At 34.9% G+C, this 20,303-nt stretch overlaps 1 protein-coding gene across 7 annotated transcripts in view; it reads left to right on the plus strand.

Moving 5' to 3' along the window:
* The window catches only part of AKT3 (AKT serine/threonine kinase 3), a 365,144-nt gene that overhangs the window by 307,157 nt on the left and 37,684 nt on the right, over positions 1 to 20,303 (plus strand). For 6 of the 7 annotated variants that reach the window (XM_054501224.2, XM_063668069.1, XM_063668092.1 and 3 more), the window contains 2 exons: positions 7,997 to 8,211; positions 15,329 to 15,416. In XM_054501224.2, coding sequence (XP_054357199.1) covers positions 7,997 to 8,211; positions 15,329 to 15,416 — 303 coding nt within the window. Of the gene's footprint in view, positions 1 to 7,996; positions 8,212 to 15,328; positions 15,417 to 17,949; positions 19,162 to 20,303 lie in introns of those variants that run through there. The other variant, XM_054501235.2, reaches the window with a different exon arrangement.

Below are 20,303 nucleotides of genomic sequence, written 5' to 3' on the forward strand. Positions count from 1 at the left end.
GTTACCCCTGCTATAAATTTGCTATGGAAGAAGATATGCCATATTTAGAATAACAAAATTAATTGTGTCACAATTAGGGTAAATTATTTCTGAAGAAGATGAATACATCTCATTTAAAAAGCAGATGATCTGAGAAACAAAGATATTTCCTATGCAATGTCATCAACTGAAGAACAAATTAAGAATTTAATGCAGGAAGAGTCCACTTGTTTCTGAATGGAAAGTTTATAGTTCCCACAAAATTATCAGTTTCTCTTTAAAGACAAGAAAACATTTCTGTATACCTTTTTTTAATACTTCAAAAGTCTGGTCTTTAAAAACGGTTTATATACCCATCCTTGGTGGATACACATTGATTCATAATTCAAATTTAGATACCATGTTTTTATAGGGAAGAGTGATTATTGTTGTTATTATTTGAGTATGAGAAATCTTGAAACAACTTATGAAACTGTAACTTTTATATTTTAAATGTCGTGTCACATATTGCATTTTTAAACTTTGTGTTTACCCTTAAAAAAATAAGAATTTAATTCCTTTATTCTGGTCTTTGGCGTGGACCATTTTACTGAAGGACACTCATTCATTCATCAAAGAATTATTTATTGAATATTTATTAAGTATCAGGCATTACATTAGGTACTGGGAATACAACGATGGTAGAAAATGTTTTTGCCCTCAAGTGGCTTGCTGTTAAATAAGGTGATAAGATTTGGAAAACAGTTATTACTGTGCAGGATAATGCCTGCTTTGCTAGTTCCACACAGTGGAGTGGAAGGAAAAGGAAAAGTGCCTAAGCCTGCAGGGAGGGTCCGGCAGTGGATAAGGGGAAGCAAGAAGAGAGGAGGCTGGACACATAGATAGGGATTGAAATGTAACAGAGTTTTAGATTTGATCCTGTGGGCTAGGGAAAATCACTTGTGAATTGAGAGCAAGGCGATACTGTGATCAGATTTACATGGTCAGTGTTAGGGAGGGATTGGCAGGAGCTGAAGCCAGCCTCTTCCTTTACCTCGGATGGTGTCTCTCACTTTTTTTGGACCTTGAAATTTCTAGTACATTACCATTATTAATGCTGGGCTTTTTGTGACAGTACTAGAAGTAGTAGTTGTGTATCAAATCTGTAATACATTCTTGACTACTGCTTCTCTTGTGAATGACTCACTGTCAACATTTTCCCTTCTGTCTTTACAGAAGATTTGTTTACACATTATGTAGGAATCTTGCTGCAACCTATACTTCATCTAACAATAGTGTTCCTTCACCTTTTACGTTGTTTTAATCTGGTATAAAGACAGGTGAAGGGTATTTTGAAGATACTTCACAAAGAGTGTTAGAAATCAGTTTAAAACCAGTTTATTAAATGTCCAATGTCAGATACATGGCAGGTTTTAAAATAAACTTAAGTTTTAAGTGAACTTAATTTGTTTCTTATGGCAAATTAGGAAAACATAAAACAGTATAAATATGCCATTTGTTGAAAAAAGAATATTTTTAAGTTATTTGTTCTCTTATCTCTTTTGATGAAGAATGCAGCTTACAATGCAGTTTTCCAACTTGGGAAGCATTTAACAATACTGTTACTGTAGAAAAGGCTAGTTTTTGTTTTGTTTTGTGTTTGTAACAGGTTACAGTGGTTCAGTTCTAGCTGGCCTATGCACTATGCATTTAGTGTGCTACATCCTGAAAACTGCATTTGTATGTATAGTTTTCAATGAATGTACTTTTGCTCTTTTGTACATTAGAAGGAAATAAACTTATAGTAAATTATGGACCATATGATGTCTTGAGGGGATTTTGCTTTTATAATCTGTGCTGTATTTTCACACCTAGAAATTATAAAAGAAATTAGAAATCACATATAAACTCTTACTGTTAAATTTTATTATTTGATTTGGCTCCTATTGAATCCAAACCATTTTATGCAGTGCTAATTATTTAGAGTCTCAGCTTTGCTCTTGAGTTAGCAGTACCTGATCAACTTTCCAACTGTAAAACAGTTTGAAAATCAAATGTAGCTTACATGCAAGACCCAACAAAATTAAAAGTGTTAAGTGCGTTTTGGCAGTTCACTTTTATTATGCCCAGTCCTCAAATGTACCAGCAGATAATCATCTGAATGTTAGTTATTTTTCACATGCTTATGTGATCACACAAAAAGTACATGCTAAAAAGAAGCAGATGGTGACAGATGGGGAAGGTTGAATAAGGTGGTTTTGGAAACCTAGAGAAATGCACTTCTGTAATAGTGTAAAAATAAAAATTATTTGATAATCAAGTTAGAACTAACAAAGATTACAAAAAATGACTTGATTGTTGGGAAATATATAATATCTAGCTGTGGTTGCTATTGAGAAAAAATGCATGTAATTTTATTTCATCTAAATGTAAAATGATTTGTTTTTCCAGTGGCTGAAGTGCAGTATTTGATGCATTCTTTTTAGTTTTTTAGAACCCCATTCTTAGAAAACATTTCGCTTGCTAAAATTTTCCTGATTTTTTCTTTGAAACCTACTATCTTTAATATCTTGCATATAATGTAACATTTTTAAAATAGCTGAAATAGATGAGAATATTTTCATAACTATTTTGATACAAAGATTTGCTCAAAGTCATTGTGTTAGCTCATAGTACAAATGGAGATTAAATTCTATATAAATTAAAAATCAAAGATATATATTAACTTCCACAAAAGGTAGTAAAGGCGGTGCCAGGGCGTGGACTAGTGTTGTAGGTGTGGGAAATAGAAGCTAACTTGCTTGAAATGTATTAAACAGAATTTTCTTTATTTTAAATCCAACAAAGAATAAATGTAAAATATGTCATTTGTGGGTGCTGCCAATGTTGTTTTTAGGAGATCTGAAGAGAAATGAATGAGGCTAAAGTTACATATGTTTGCACATTTAATCTGTAGGTAAAAATAGTAGCACATGTAGTTACATTCTGATTAGTCTTTGCACAAAGTTCTACTATATTCCAGCAGATTGTAAAACTAGTCTTAGAATCTCTATGCTTTTTGTGAAAAGAAAGAGTTGTTTTAGTAGCCTTTCTAAAATTGTGGACAACCCTAACATTTTATTTACTTATTAATAATTCATATGATATCTGTCCACCTGGGGTAATTTTGAAAACCTTCATCTTCCTGGGAATTCGGAAAAGGTCTCATCACCATGATTGAAGGGAACATTAAAGGAGTAGAGGGATGAGTTCAGATAGAAGCTGTCTGCTCTGTAGTTAGAATTCATGTTTAAGAACTTCTAACTCTCATATGAGTTGGCTTACTATTTAGTTGAATATATTTAATTTCCTTCTATAGTATGTTGCTATTTTATATGATTTTCTGGGTAATATTAAAAGCCATTCCATTTTATCTCATAATTGGACATTGTTTAAATATGAACTAAAATGGAATTAACGCCTCTCAATGTTTATAAGTGGCATCTTTTACTTACTTAGAGGTCTGTCAGTTCTTAACGTAGCTATTTTTCGCCCTAACTTCTTTTCAATGTTATATGGTCTTTTGGCTTTAACAGAATATTTGCATTCAGTACTTTGGTGTGATTCTAGTTTAAGCACAAAGTTTAATTTTAAATTCTCTGTACCATGAGAACATATACAAAACTAACCCTAACTGGAAACACTAGTGATTACCTATATAGTATTTTACAATGGCTATTGTTACTTGGGTTATGAAGGCTCAGTTTCTTGGAATCCCATAATGTCTATTGCTTCAGAATAAAAAAGAAGTATAGAAATCTCTTGGAAGATATGTGTAAGTATGATCTAATCATCATTATTGTATCCATTTAGCCTTTCTCTTGTCAAAGGATTTTTCCTGTGCTAGCCAGAGTTTGCTTTTGAAAGTATGATGTTAACTGTGTACAAGTATTTGTGTGTGCTAGGAGAGGTGGCCATAAAGCGTACAACATTCTAATTCATAGCAAATGGCATTGACAGTTGCTGTCACTTAAGAACTATTAAAACAGTTGAGAAATAGTTATAAAATATATATTTATGAAGAAAATACCAAGCAACTGTAGAATTTATAATCTTATGTATTGAAATGGATACTTTTCCTGAAGCTGCAGTTTACTTTAAAATCTGAATGAGAAGATTTATAGGTCTTTTTTTCTTAGCCCATACCTGTGATGTTAAGAATATCTGAAGGGCTCCCATAAATGATAAATGATATAGATGTATGTTTAGGTATAAAACACACATCTATCAGTTACCTGAAATGTAAGGCTACCAGAAAAAACATTTTTTTTTTTTTGAATTAGTGGTAAATTGGTTCATCCAAGTTCGCAGTTTACTTTCACAGCATAGGTGTGCAGACAGTTTGTTTAGATGTTTAATTTTTTCCCCCATCTGTTCTGTCAGGATTATTGTTTGAGCAATAAGCCACTCCAGGGCATACATAGCCTCCTTATAATTGCTTGCCTTGGGTGCATTGTGTGGCCTGGTGGGCAAGCTGAGAGAGGGGTCCCTTTAACCTCCTAGTAAATCCTCCTGGTAAACGAATATTGGAATGAATAGGTTTTTTTTTTGTTTTGAAAAAGCCCATTAGCCAAATAAATATTTACATTAGTAACTTGAATTGGTAGTATCATTTAAAAATATATAGTTTCTCATTCAATATCATTCTTTGAAATTAATAACAATTCAAGAACTAATTGTTTTAACTCACCTGGCTGTTTTATAAATGTAAGTGTCTTCATCAAATATTGATCAAATATTTCCAGGATATTTAATGTTAATTTGTATCTGCTGTAACCTCTTTGAGTCTTAGGTTTTATCGTATCATAAAGTAAAGCAATTTCTGGCTCCTATTAGAAATACAGCCTTGTTTTCTAGAGTTTGTGCTCTGTTTAAGTTTTCAGTTGATGTGACCTCTCATCATTTTTTAACAATTACATTTTTTTGATGTTCCACATCTCCTCTTTCATCTCTGTTTGGGCATTTGTATTAAAGGTAGGTATAATGTACAACTACATCTGTGGTTACAAAGGACTGTAGGGGTACAGGAAATACCAAATGTCTGCTTTCCTATTTAAAGTTGGGTTTCATTTACAAGTCAGTAATGTTGGTTTTATGGAAAGGAGACAGAAGTTTATTTCTTCAAGATAAATCTTTCACTGGATTTTTTTCAGGAGCATATTTTGTTCTGCATTTATATCCAAATTATATGAGAAATTACCTTTTAATGAAGTTGAAATATGCTCTACCATTGTTGTACCTGTCCGTTATACCACTGTTTATCATACCTTTCAGCCAGCCCTCACAATAACCATGAAATAAATTAGCCTTTTAGCTAGAAAAAAAATTATCAGAGGTAGCCAGAAAGAATTTGCAATCTTTAAGTTAAAAAAATGTAAATTTTATATGTTATGTATTTATAGAATAATAAGTGCTTTGAGTAGAGGGAGAAAAATTGTCTTCCTAAAATAATGTGAAAGAGGTTATTGGATTCGAATTGGTTAATTTGACTGTGGGATTTCCAGAGTATTTAAAAGTATTGTGTTTTGAAATAATTTAGATTCAGGAAAGAGAAAGGATGTTGTTTTAAAAGTGGGAACATATGTATCCACATGTGGGATACTGTAATCATTATTTATGTATGTTTCATCTTATAGCTGTTTGGAGATAGGATTTGGACAAAAATCTTTCTAATTGATAGTGAAGTCTCTCAGGTAAAGAGGGATTTTAGTTGTTAGGGTGTTTTCTCCTCAGCATTCCTTAAGTTTACATGTCAGGAAGACAATACGTTACGTCAGTTTTGTTCAATACAAAGTGATACGGCAAACAGTTCTATTTATAGCATTATGTATCTGTAGATCAATTAAGGCACGTATGTTCAGAGGCAAAATCACTTATTTTAAGAATCGATATTCATTTTACAAAGCTAAATAAAATGTATTTTATTTTATCAAACAGATTTTTTTACAATGCAGTTTTATTTTTCAGTTGCTTATTTCTCTTCAAAAATAAAACCTCCCTTTTTTATGTACTCACTTTCCCTTCTGGCTGCAAACCAGGTATTTAAACAAAAATAAAGGATTGCCAGTTTTGCCAGCTGGGGATGAGAACCCGGCTGGTGAATTGTGGGTTCGGGAGGCAGTTAATCCAGCTTTTATGCTTTTTATGGTTTTATGAAAAAAAAGAGGTTAAAAACCACATTTGGCTCCTTTTCGTATATGCCACTGTTGTGTTGGTGTTGTAGGAATGCAGTTAAAGGTTACTTAGATTTAAATTTTTGGTTGTTATTAGTTAAAATCTTGTGTCAATTAGATAAGGGCCCACAAACAGTGCATTGTACTAATTGGCCATGAGATAGATCCTTGAATCATCAAAAGTCAATGGTATTTTAAAATAATGTATGCAGCATTTCCTTTAACGTAAATATGAAGTAGAATTTCTTCTGCTTTTTTAGGTTTTTTTTTGTTTTCTGTTTGTTCTCAAATTACTTATTTCAAACAAGTAAAAATATGACATTCTTTGCGCTAATGAGGAAAACTAGAATTTGTTGTTCTTCCAGAAAATGTTTTTTTGTTAGTTTGTGATTTACAAAACGTTTCTAGAAAAGCATAGGATCTAAACTTGTGTTCATATCTTACCAGTGAAGTTTTCAGTTTTTTAGCCATAAAACAAACATTGATATAATTGAATTAAAAATATTTTCATAATAGAAATGCTTATTGAATAGATCTTTTAAGTAACATATTTTTTCTTATAAATTATATCCTTTGTCTTTAAATATCCTACCAAAATGCCTTTCATAGTATTTTTAGGTAATCATAATGTAACTGTCAAAAATATCACCTGTAATTCTGTGAGATTATTGGTACATTTTAAATAAAAGTCATGTAAGAGTAATCTTCCAGAAAATATTTAATTCGAAGCAAGAAAGTTTGGAACACAAGTACTGCTTTGTCCTTATCAAATGTTCTCCTTTGTAATCAGTTATAAGTGTTTTTAAATTGATAAATTCATATATTTGGTTTTCCTGATCTGGTTTTCCAAAGCTGAGAGGATCAAATAAAATAAGCTTTAAGATTATCAAATATAGTTTTAAAATAAAATATTCAAAGTTGCCTATAGATGAGGAATATTCCATTGGATGAAGAACAAATCTGATAAAAAGGTAAAACCAAATTTTTCCTGGGGCAAATGGTAGGTTACCATGTTCCCATTTGAACAGATTGCTCCAGCATAGGCAAACGGATATACTTTTGTATCATTTCTAACTAAATTTATTTTGCATGTAATATATTTTGGGAAAAATTTAAGGACATATACCACACAGATATTAAATCCATTTTTTTGCTGTAACAGAAATTTTTGTTGGGAGGTATAAAGCTGTGGCTATCAAAGTTTATTACAGCTCATACCATAAGCTTTTATATTCACTTTGTCTCTTAAATAGTTCTAGAAAGAGCTGAAACATATAGGGGCATCCAAAGGTTTTTCAAACTTACTTTAATGGTTGTCCTGCCCTGTAGACTTCTCCATTCCATTGCCTTTGTTTACTACTGTCTTTCACTGTTTAGTTTGTATTACTTAGTTCTTCCTAAGGCAAGAACGTGCAGTGCACGCTATGTGCTCTGTAATCAGCACACCCTAGCTCTGAGTCGTTACTTAAAGTCCACATGGGTGGAACCAGAATGAAAAAGTCAGTAGGCCTAAGAAAAAATATGTAAATATGCTAGCTAACGTTTTTCATTTGATCCTTATGTATATTCATGTACTTGGGATTTTTTTTTGTACGACCTGCCCCTTTTTTTGTACACTGGCCATTTCTGGATATATATTGAATATTTCACATATTTGATGTGATTTGTATTTTTTGTAGGATGCTTCACAGTTTAAATGTCAAGAACTCAGACTACCTAGGCTTCGAAAGTTAAGATTCATTTTTATGTAAAAATCTTATGTTTTATGAATAATGCTTTAAAAGTTAACATGTAATAATTAATCTCTTTACTGATTTCACTTTTAGGTGTTAGAAGATAACGACTATGGCCGAGCAGTAGACTGGTGGGGCCTAGGGGTTGTCATGTATGAAATGATGTGTGGGAGGCTACCTTTCTACAACCAGGACCATGAGAAACTTTTTGAATTAATATTAATGGAAGACATTAAATTTCCTCGAACACTCTCTTCAGATGCAAAATCATTGCTTTCAGGGCTCTTGATAAAGGATCCAAATAAACGGTAAGCCTCAAATAACGCTTAGTGAATTACTGATGAATGTGGTTAAAAATTGAGATATGGAAATTAATTCAAATATAACTAACTCCAAGAAGCAATGTATTTGGTGTAGACATCTTCCCACTGAGATCCTGACTTATTTTTAACTGCATAATATAGAACATTTAAAAATTTTTCTCAACTCTTTCCTAACTTGGAAATTTTATGCAGATTTACCAAATAAGGATTTTTGAGAGTTTCATTATCCATATTACGAGTGAAAATTTCTTAATTGCTCTGTTACTTGATCTTGTGGGGATAGGAGAATCCCCTTTCTTTCTTTCGGTCTCTGGGCCTTTTTATTTCTTATAAAAGGAATAGACCTATTTTTCAATACTCTCCTCCCACCCGCAACCTGTGTTAACATATCTAATTGCATTTTTTTTTTTTTTTGAGATGGAGTCTCACTCTGCCACCCTGGCTGGAGTACAGTGGCTCAATCTTGACTCACTGCAACCTCCGCTTCCCAGGTTCAAGTGATTCTCCTGCCTCAGCCTCCTGAGTAGCTGGGACTACAGGCACCTCCACCACGCCTGGCTAATTTTTGTATTTTTAGTAGAGACGGGGTTTTGCCAAGTTGGCCAGGCTAGTCTTGAACTCTCGACCTCAAGTGATCCTCCCGCCTCGGCCTCCCAAAGTGCTGGGATTACAGTCGTGAGCCACCGCACCCAGCCTCTAACTGCTTTTTTGTCATTTGAAAGTAATCTTTTCTATGCAGAGCTGAAAGGGTTAATGGCAAAAAATAATTGTACACACTTTGTATTTCTGTTTTTGTAGCTACAGCTATGAACTGAAGAACCCTATGGCTCTTGCTGCTTTGTTCAATGAGCTACAGTATTTTTTATTCATGTTTATACATTCATTCATGTTTATAAATTCATAAATCATATGTGAAATGACTATTAATATTAAAATGTCTCTTAATATGTGTGTTTGTATATGTATATATCTGCCTTCCCATCTAGGTATCTATGCATATCAGTATTTCTCTGAGTCTGCTCATTTGAAGCATAGATGATTTCACATATTGTTGAATATTTTATAATACCTCACATAGAGTTTTATGAAAATGTTTTATTTATAGTTGATGCTCATATATATATTACACATATATGACTGGGTTAATGAGTGAATCCCAAAAAGTTGGATTTTTAAGTCTATCTGAGAAATGGTTTTCATTGCATTCTTCTAGCTTTTAACCTTGTAAGAAACATGGCTTTATCTTCAGCAGAAATAAGCAAACATAATAAAAGAGATATTGTCTTTTTGCTTTGTGAAGAATCATTCAAGAAACATTTTGTAATCCTAGCTACAGATATTATTTATATGTGTAAAGTGATTTTGTTTTCTTTTTCAGAGCACTTTCACATCTATTAATTCCCTTGCTTTTTCAGTAGCCTTGTTGGGTGGATAGTGGAGATACTATTCTCATTTCCATTTCACTGAGTTGAAAACAAAGGCCCAGAGAGGGTTAGGTGATTTATTCAAGGTCTCTCAGAACATTCATGCAGACCAAGAGTAGAAGTCAAGTTTCTTGGTGCCTATTTGGTATTTCTTATGTGTCTTATTTACAATGCAACAATTTCTCAGTTTAAGTTTTGAAATGTGTTCCGTTTAATAGCATTCTTTTACAATTAAGTAAGGAGCGGCACCCAATGATAGGTAACTTTAAACAGAGTGGTGACTTTTATCTTTTTTTTTTTTTTTTTGAGAGGGAGTCTCGCTCTGTTGTCTGGGCTGGAGTGCAGTGGCGCAATCTTGGCCCACTGCGACCTCCGCCTCCGCCTCCGCCTCCTGGGTTCACGCCATTCCCCTGCCTCAGCCTCCTGAGTAGCTGGGACTACAGGTGCCTGCCACCACACTGGCTTTTTTTTTTTTTTTTGGTATTTTAGTAGAGATGGGGTTTCACCATGTTGGCCAGGATGGTCTCCATCTCCTGACCTCGTGATTCACCCCCCTCGGCTTTCCAAAGTGCTGGGATTACAGGCGTGAGCCACCGTGTCCAGCCGACTTTTATCTATTTCATTCTTTGGTCTAATACTTGGCTTGGTACTCAAGGCAGTGAATATTTATCTCATCCTTTTCTTATTCCTGCAGGCAACTTTGACCACCCTTTACTTTGTGGCCCTCTTTATATAAGTGGCTAGTAGAACAAAATATACTTGTGGTTTTCATGTGTATGTCTCATTCATTTTTTTTTATTTGTCAGCCCACTCCATGAATAGCACATAGTTGGTACTTAGGAACTATTGAATGAATGTAAGGCAAATTCTTAGAATGTTAACCGCCTGGTATGTATTAATAGAATAATTCCTAACTGTTTGTTCACCAGGAGGTTGATATTGATCTAATGAGAAGATGCAGTATTTTCAATGATCTAATAATTTCTTTTATAATAGATGTGTCAAGCCCCTCCACTGCTGCATCAAAATACAGGGAATACAAGGATAAGTGAGAGGAACCAGTCTCTGCTCTAGATGTTCATAGAATAATTTGGGGCACAAAACATATACTCACAGATGTTCAGGTCAAACTACGTACAAAGTACTGTTGAAATTATTGGCTTTGTCTAGGGGACTGGGGGACTTGAGCTGAATCAGAAAGGAGTTTGAATTTGCATTGGCACTCAAGCACAGAAATTTACATGTAGAGTATAGCTAGGATTGCAAAAGAACATGGCATTTGAGAAGTTCAGTGACTAGAGTGTAGAATATGAGTTGGGTAACATTGGGAAATGAAGCTGATATATTAGATTATAAGGATCTTAGGTTTCTTAGAAAATATTTAGTCTTCATTCAGAAGAGGGTGAGATACTGCTTAAGTGTTTAAAGCAAGGGATAGTATAATCAGATTTGTGTCATGAAAAGGTAACTCTGGCAGCTTTGTCATGGACAGATTAGATGAGTGAGGATCCAGGGGCAGGCAGAGCAGTTAAAAGTGTTTATGGGGCCGGGCACAGTGGCTCATGCCTGTAATCCCAGCACTTCGGGAGGCCGAGGCAAGAAGATCACTTGAGGTCGGGAGTTCAAGACCAACCTGGACAACATAGCAAGATTCATCTCTACTAAAAAAAAAATAAAATGCTGGGTGTGGTGGCACATGCTGTAGTCCCAGCTACTTGGGAGGCTGAGGTGGGGGAATCGCTGGAGCCCAGGAGGTCGAGACTGCAATGACCCAAGGTGACACCATTGCACTCCAGCCTGGGCAATAGAGTGAGTCCCTGTCTTTTTTTAAAAAAGAATATTTATGGAATTGTTCAGATAATAGATGGAGTCCTCCCTGAAGCAGTAGTACCCAAGTGATAGAGGTTATGATTAACTAGAAACTGTGAGGAAGTAGGAGGAGTTAGGAATCCCTCTGAGGTTTCCAGCTAGGGTGATTAACAGACAGGGTATGCAAACCAAGGAGGCTTGATGGGGCTAGATGTTGATAATAACTTTGGGTACACTGAGTCTGAAGTTTCTATATAAAACCAAGATGGAAATGTCAAGTGAGCAGCTGGAAATAATAGAATGAATGCTTAAAAGAAACACAGTAACTGACTACCTGGATTGGGAAGCATAACTGCATCCAGGAGGTAGCTAGAGCTGAGGCAGTAGTGGCGAGGGTAGTGGATAAGGAGAAGAGGGCCTAGGACAGAATCTTAGGGAACCTCAGTTTCAAGTGTAGAAGGAAAAGAAAGCTAACAAGGACCTTGAAAAGCCTTTGGAAACATAAGTAATGATAGCATTATAATACACCTCTTCATTTTTTCTATGCAGCTATTTTAAATACTACTGGAATTTTTCTGGTGTTTCTTATTGAATTGCTGTTAGTTCTATCCAAGGGTCAACTATTATTTTGCTTTTATTTATTAGTCTCCATCCTTTATGTTCATTCTGTTAGCCCCTCCTTTATCTTCCTATGTGGAGTTGATAGGAAAAGCATGACCTCATGTATTCAGTAACATTAGGAAAATGTGAATTCTGTGATGTTCCTAATAGTAAAGGAATTCATAGTAGCTGAGGATTTAGTTTGGCATTCTGATACTGGAGTTTAGTATTCTAGACATAAATATCTTACTTCAAAGCATATTTTGTTATTATTTTTGAAGTCTTAAATTGTATATTAGAGAGTCATTGACACTGAAATTTTTGACAGTTTCACACATTGAGGAAGTGTGTTAAAGAATTTCTCCTAGCTTCTAAAATGGAAGTCTGATTGTATTCTCAGACTTTGCATAGTATTCATAGCTGATATTTTAGTTTTATATGTATTTGATAAATATAGAATAAATGCTGGCTATGTTCAAAACCAAAGTATTGCTAGAAAACTTGAGGAGTTACAAAAATGGATAACTAAAGCTAGATTAAAACATTTTATTTACAAAATGATTATGATTCTCCAACTCCCATCTCAAGTACAATTCAAATGAAAACAGTATTGAAATAAACTACAACATAAGTGTAAGAAAATGCCATGGAGCTTTGATGTTTCTCATGCAGACTATGTTGACACATGCTTGAAAATATTAAATGCTTTTCAGAAACGTGTTTTGGTGCTTTTGCTTCTCTGGTTCCCTAAGCACAAGCTTAGAATGCCTTTTGGATAATCCAGCACTGATCTTGCCTTCAAAGGAGTTTGCAGTCTCCTGGGAAAGAAACCTACACAACTGAAATAGAATGAAAAAGAGGGCAGGGTCTGAAATGCTGAGCTCTCACTGAATACAGAACTACCAGTCTGAAAATTCCAAATGCAAACATCGAACAGCACTATTATGATCAAACCTGAAAGTCCCGTCTCTGGGGTATAGTTCATTTAGAGAATTTTATAAGGATCTGGGAGTTGGAGACCCAGCTGGTGGGAATTATTTATCATCACTAAAGATATTCAGGTATCAGTTGACTGTTTTCCATTTTAACTGTGTGTCAAAGGATCCTAGGTCCTTCCCAGTCATGTGTTTCTTAGATCTAATAACCAGAATTCATTAGAATTATATAATTATAAATGATTTCTGACCTACGATGGCTTGACAATTTTTGATTTTATGATGGTGCGAAACTGATCGTATTTAGTATGCTCCTCAACTAATGATGGAATTGCATCCAGATAAACCCATCTTAAGTTGAAATGTGGGTTTATCTAGACATAACCCATCGTTAAGTTTAGGAGCATCTGTATTTGTTTTCTATGACCTATTTGGTTTTCTTCCAACCCAGTGGTGTGTTGGAGTTAGCATATACCAGCTCTCAAGAACCAACTGTTAAATTTTCACCAGTTTTGTGAGCTGGTTGTATATTATAGTCATTACTAAAAATTATATAAATTTACTAATTAAGAATAGGAAAGTCAAAGATCATAAATACTAAAAACTCATTACTCCTTAATTTGTTATGTTTCACTGTTATCTGTATTTTTGAGATTAGTTATGTCTGCTGTATCTGTATGGACATAATATATAATGGTTTGCTACTATGCATCTCTTCCTGCCCACATGTTCAGTGACATCTTATTTGTAGCTTGAAACTGGCCACGGCAGGAGAATTTATACCACCAGAATTGGCAAATACTATGAGTTGGGGCTGGACTTACTGTTTTGTTGACTGTTTAGACTTAAAATAAAATATTAATAATGCAGATTCATTACATTGTAAATAGCACCAAAAAATGAGTCTTCTTCCACTGTCCCAAAGTTACTAACCATTTAGCAAAGAAGTCACTCACATAGCTGACAAGTGAAGTTCTGAAGTCTCCATTGTATCACTTTCAGCTTTGACTTTAACATAAACAAAAATGTCAACCAATATTCATGTTGGAACTAATCGTAAGGTTCATCCATTAGTGGCTTTGGAGTACAGCAAAAATTAACAAGTTTTCTGTGAGAATCAGGTGACTAATTTACAATACACAACATCGCATGTTTTATGATCTTTGTAAATTTTGTGTTTTGCATTCTTTATATCAGTAAAATTTAAATTTATATGTCTGGGGTGTGGTGGTGGCTAGGTCAGGCAAGATTTGGTCCCAGCAGCTCCATGGCTGCTCTGCTCTGAGTACCTGGTATCTACTGTGCCCTTGAAAAAAAAAAAAAGAAAAAAAATTATATTTGTATAAATGCATGATTGCTCACATAGAGCTGGTTGTTAAGCACTTACCAGCACATATCATTTCTAATAATGAACAAGTCCAAATAAAGCCTACTATATTAAATTCAGATTTAAATAGGTTTATTTTATCTTCCTTTCCTTGTTCTTTTCCCCTCTTTTCCTCCTGTTCTTCCTATTTCTCACTTTTAGTTCTTTTATGCTTAGTAATATGTACTATATTAAACTGAATATGCCAGAAAACACTGAAATTTCTTTACCTATTATTGTATTAGTCCACTTTCATTCTGCTATGAAGAAATACCTGAGACCGCATAATTTATAAAGAAAAAGGGGTTTATTGGACTCACAGTTCCACATGGCTGGGGAGGCCTCACAATCATGGCAGAAGGTGAAGGAGGAGCAGAGGCACATCTTACATGGTGGCAGGCAAGGGCATGTGCAGGGGAGCTGCCCTTTATAAAACCATCAGATCTCATGAGACCTATTGACTATCATGAGAACAGCATGGGAAAAACCTGCCCCAATGATTCAGTTACCTCCCACCTGGTCCCTCCCATGACACAAGGGGATTATGGGAGCTACAGTTCAAGATGAGATTTGGGTGGAGACACAGCCAAACCATATTCCTATGTTGTTTCTAACCCTTGCAGTGACCCACCAGCAAACGTTATCATTCCCCACTCTGCAGATTAGAAAACTGAGGTTAAGCCTCTTTTCTGTTGTCACACATCTCATAAGTGCCAGACATGATTGCCTCTTCCAGATTTATCTCTAAAGCCTCTGCTCTTTTCCAAATACCATACTGTTCTGAAGCTAGTTCTTATAAGTATATTAGGAAAAATAGATCTTATAGCAAAAGCTTTTTACTTTTAGAGCTATTTATCCCAAGAACTATTTATTACACAGAAAATTACACTTTCACAAAACCTTTTTTGTTATGCTTTGAGCTTATGTAAATGTTTTATACTTATTTAATTTTATTTCTGTTCTCATAGCCTTGGTGGAGGACCAGATGATGCAAAAGAAATTATGAGACACAGTTTCTTTTCTGGAGTAAACTGGCAAGATGTATATGATAAAAAGGTAAGATTTCTTTATGGCATAGTGTGTATATATTTTGGCTGCACTGCTAAAATGAATTTATAGCAAAAATATTTTAAGTGAATAAAAGTTAATGATGTAATGATACTTTCCATTTTACCGACATTTAAGTGATTATTGAACTTCTGTGCACAAAATTGTACTCATGATTTTGACTCCCCAAATGCCTCTTGAGATTTTACTCAACATGATCACAGAATTTATTTTTCTATTTTTTCCCATAATAATTTGTTTGCCTCTCATTATTTCTTTAATTTTAATAAAGATACCAAGTGTTATTTTTTCTTTAAGAAAACTAGTGAAAAATTTTTAATTTGCCCTTATGTCTTTAATTTTGAAGTGAACACTTCAGATTCATTTATACAAATCCTTGTTTTAAAAGGAATTTAAAGAAATTTGTTTTTAATATTTAATGAAGATAGTAAACACAGTGTCTTATTTTGGACTTCTCTGTCATTTGAAACAGAACTTTATTGCCCACAAAACGAATACTACTAGGCCAGGCATGGTGGCTCATGCCTGTAATCCCAGCACTTTGGGAGGCTGAGGTGGGAGGATCACTTGAGGCCAGGAGTTTGAGACCAGCCTGGGCAACACAGTAAGACCCCATCTCTACAAGAAAAAAAAAAAAAATCAGCTGGGTGTGGTGGCGCACTCCTAAGAAGGCTGCTAAGGCAGGCAGGAGAATCGCTTGAGCACAGAAGGTTGAGGCTGCAGTGAGCTGTGATGACACCACTGTACTCCAGCCGGGATGACAGAGTGAGACCCAATCTCTTAAAAAAAAACCCACTACTAATTATATATGTTTAGTTTTATTGTGATCTGCTTATTACTTTTTTTTAATTTATTTATTTTTTGAGGCAAGGTCTTTGTTGGCCAGGCTGGAGTGCAGTGGCACGGCACGATCACAGCTCAGCAGCCTCTACCTCCCCAGGCTCAGGTGATCCTCTCACCTCAGCCTACCAAGTAGCTTGGACTGCAGGCATGAGCCACCATACCTGCCTAAGTTTTTGGTACTTTTTGTAGGTTTTGCCATGTTTCCCAGTATGGTACTGAATTCCTGGGCTCAAACAATCCTCTCTCCTTGGCCTCCCAAAGTGCTGGGATCACAGACGTGAACCACTGCACCCACCCTTCTTGTTTTTAATACTGCAACTTTTGCTTAAGTTCAGGAACAGGAAATTATGATGTCTGTCCCCCTCTCCCCCTGCTTTTTTTTTTTTTCCCTACCTCAGATATTGTTAGTACAGACAGGGATTTTGATATTTTGATTTTCAGATGCTTGTATAAAATGTTTACTATAAAATGTTTTTCCTTCAATAATTTACTCAGAATTTTTCTGTAATTATTTTTAGTTCATCCATTTCAGTTTATTCCAACATTTCATATTTTTATCTGAAACATTTATTAGTCAACAACATTTATTTGGGGTCTGTTATGTGCCAAGTGTTCTTCTCTGTTAAGCCTTAAGGTAAAGATAGAATTATGTCGTATGAATTAGATGAGTTAGGAGGAAGTCACACAAGCACTTCATGTCTGTATTATGTTATTGGTCACTGGGAGTATGGTGATTTTCTGTTTCTTGTAACTAGGAATTTAAAATAGGTGCATCATATTAGACACCTCTACTAGATTCAACTCACGTATCTTGAGTTTCTACTATGTATAAAGTACCATGTTAAGTCCTGAATCCTTCACAACCTTTATGAGAAGCACTTGAGCATTCTTAAATGTCCTAAATGTTTATTCACTTCTTATAGACAATTTTACATCCACTTTGTATCACTGAGGATGTTCCTTATGAGTGGCATGCATATATAGGAATGCCTCTAATGAGCTATGTACTGTTTTCATCGTGTCAGTACACTACAAAAGAACCTGGAAGAGAGAAGGGCTTGCTGTGTCTCCCAGAAATCATGCATGGTTTTATTTTTAATAAATAGCTAGTAATAAGCTACAACTAAATATCATCCCTTCTAGACACCCTCTTCTAGGAGGACTTACTCCAAAAAAAAGAAGAGGAAAAGAACCATTTCTTTAAGAGACAATGGTTGAGGTACCAATATGGCCCTGTAAATTCAAGGAAGGGCCAAAATATGGACCTTCTTAGTCCTGTGAGGAAATGAGATTTGCTACAAAGTTTCCTTATCTCAGTGTTCAGCTATTCATGTTAAATAAGAGTTTGGCCCCACCTGGAGAAAGCTCTGAGAGCCCAAACAGTATACCAGTAAGGAAGCAAGGCCTATCCTATCTCAGCTCCACTGGGTTAGACATGCCCAGTGTAAAGGTGATAGTAAGACAGCCAGAACTACCACGTGAGAATGGAATTAGGGGAGCCAGCAGCTCTGGCAGGGAGGAGGACCTGCCTAAACACCTTCTGATGACGTATGTAGATAAATTCGTTCAAGTTGTTATAATTATTTTTTTTTAATGGGTGCCACTTAATTTGAGCAAAGGTGTTAAATATCTTGCATAAAGAAGCACAACCCAAAATGACTGTTTCTGTAAACAATAGATTGGTCGTGGATTGGTGCCATCTACAGGCTTACTCATGGTGTCCTGTGTGACCCGCGAGGCTCTGGTGTTCTCTGCCGCCCCATACATACTTGAAGGAGCAACTTTATTGTAGCAGCACTTTTAAATTTGAGTTTCTTTCTAAAAGGAAAATGTGATTGAGTCTATTTGGGTTTGTATCATATCACAGATGAACATGATATTAATTTTGAGAACCAGCCTGGGGGTTAGTAGCTGTTTTAATGAATTCAGTTAAAATTTCAATGTTTTAATGTAAATTACTAAATAATTTATAAAATAAAACATTTTAATGGAGTCCTTGTATCTTTAAAATGTGTAATTTATTGTAAAAGTCAATTCATTCCTAAGATCAGGGATTATTGTTACATTTTTATTAAGTTTTGATAAATTTATTATTCTTAATTTATTATCACATAATTATTGGTTATTTTTCTACTTATTGCTGCACATCGAGAGGTGATGGCACATCTAGAGATTCTGGCATCTGTTGAGGAGATCTGAATCTCTTTCTAGGCAAAGCAAAAAGTGAAAGTAATCTTAATTACAAGTACCATGATGTACCACTCTAAAGAGCACAGTATCAAAACATGAAAGAACAAAGTTGGATCCTGGTCCTGGATTTGCTTCTTGCTTTCTTTGTGGAAATGGACAGGTCATTTACTCATGCAAAAGATATGATCCTTTAAGTACCTTCAAGCTTTTAAGATTCTCTAGCAGGGTGTTTTATAGCATGAATTTATCTAGATTAATGCCTATATAGATTTCTACGTAAATTTTACACTCAGTCTGCTAAGATTTTGTGTGAGATTGTGTTGAATCTTTAGATAAATTTAGGGAGAGCTGACATCTTAACAATGAGTCTTCAGATCCATGAATGCAATTTATTTCTCCATTTATTTAGGTGGTCTTTAATTTCTCACAGTAATGTTTTGTAATTTTCAATGTTTAAGTCTTACACAAATTTTGTTAGGTTTATCCTTATGTGGTTCATGTCTTCCAAGGGAAATGATATTTAAAATTTCATTTTCACTTTGTTTTACTGCCAGTATATAGAAATACAGTTGGTTTTTTCATATTGACCTTTTCTCCTGCAGGCTTGCAAGAATTAGTTGTAGTAACCTTTTTTGTAGATTACTTACAATTCTCTGCACAGACAATCATAACTTCTGTAAATAAAGTTTTACTTCATTTCTAATCTGTATGTATTTTCTTTCTTCTTTTGCCTTGCTGTATTGGCTAAGACCTTCATTATAATGTTGAATAGTGGTAAGAGTGAGCATCCTGACTTTGTTTCTAGTCTTAGGGAGAAAAGCACCTTTTACCATTAAATATGATGTTAATGAGCACATCTAGCAGCCAGATCTGGGTTTCTAAATATTATTCTCCAATAAAAGGAACCAAGGCTCCTTGAGGAAGTGACTGATTTCAGCACTAGTATAAGGGAAGAAAAAAAGATGAGCGTGGAGAATTTTGTGGTGTCAGAAAGTAAGGAGGGAGCCTTAAAAAAAAAAAGGCAAGACATAGAAAACAGCCCAACCTGAAGGGTCCTGTGGCAAAAGCTGAAACAATTTCAGTAACAAAATAAATATAGTGTTAGTTTATGATCCAAAGGTCTATATTGCATAAATAAGTGATTGATTGTCTAAATAAATAAAGTGTTGAGAGGGACATGTCTTCCTTACAGATGAATTCCAATTAGTGTAAAAGAGGTGAGGAAAGTAGAAAATCACCATTAGAACTCCAGAGTGAAAATTGCTCATTCAGAATTCACCTATGAATGCTAAAATTAGTAAGCAAAAGTTTAGGAAAGAAGATATTTCCATACTCTCAAGATATCTCCCTGTGAACATTTATCATTTACAAAGGTAAAATGACTAACTTTACAGTGGAGAGATCTGGAAAACACAGTTTTAACCAAGTGATCACGGTTAACATCACCAGTAAGTAAGATGTTGACTTCATGGAACCCATGATGAGATGCTCTGAGAAGGACACAGCACTTTTGAAGTGCTCTCCTCCAAAGATGCATAACCTCAGTATAATCATGAGGAAACCTGAAGAACTCACATGGAGGGACATTCCTCAAAATACCTGGCCTGATAACTTTAAAAGTGTCAGCCTCATGATAGACAAAGAATGATGATGGAACGCTCGTAGATTGGAGAGACTAAAGTGGCATGATGACTTAACTGCAATGTGGGATCCTGGGTTGGGTCCTGGACTAGGGAGGGGCATTGGTAGAAAAACTGGTGAAATTGAAATAAAGTTGGCAGTTTAGTTAATAGTATCGCACTGATGTTAATTTCTTTGTTTTGATATTCATACTATGGCTAT

The sequence above is a fragment of the Pongo pygmaeus genome, chromosome 1 (genome assembly GCF_028885625.2).
Source record: "Pongo pygmaeus isolate AG05252 chromosome 1, NHGRI_mPonPyg2-v2.0_pri, whole genome shotgun sequence".
NCBI lineage: Eukaryota > Metazoa > Chordata > Mammalia > Primates > Hominidae > Pongo > Pongo pygmaeus.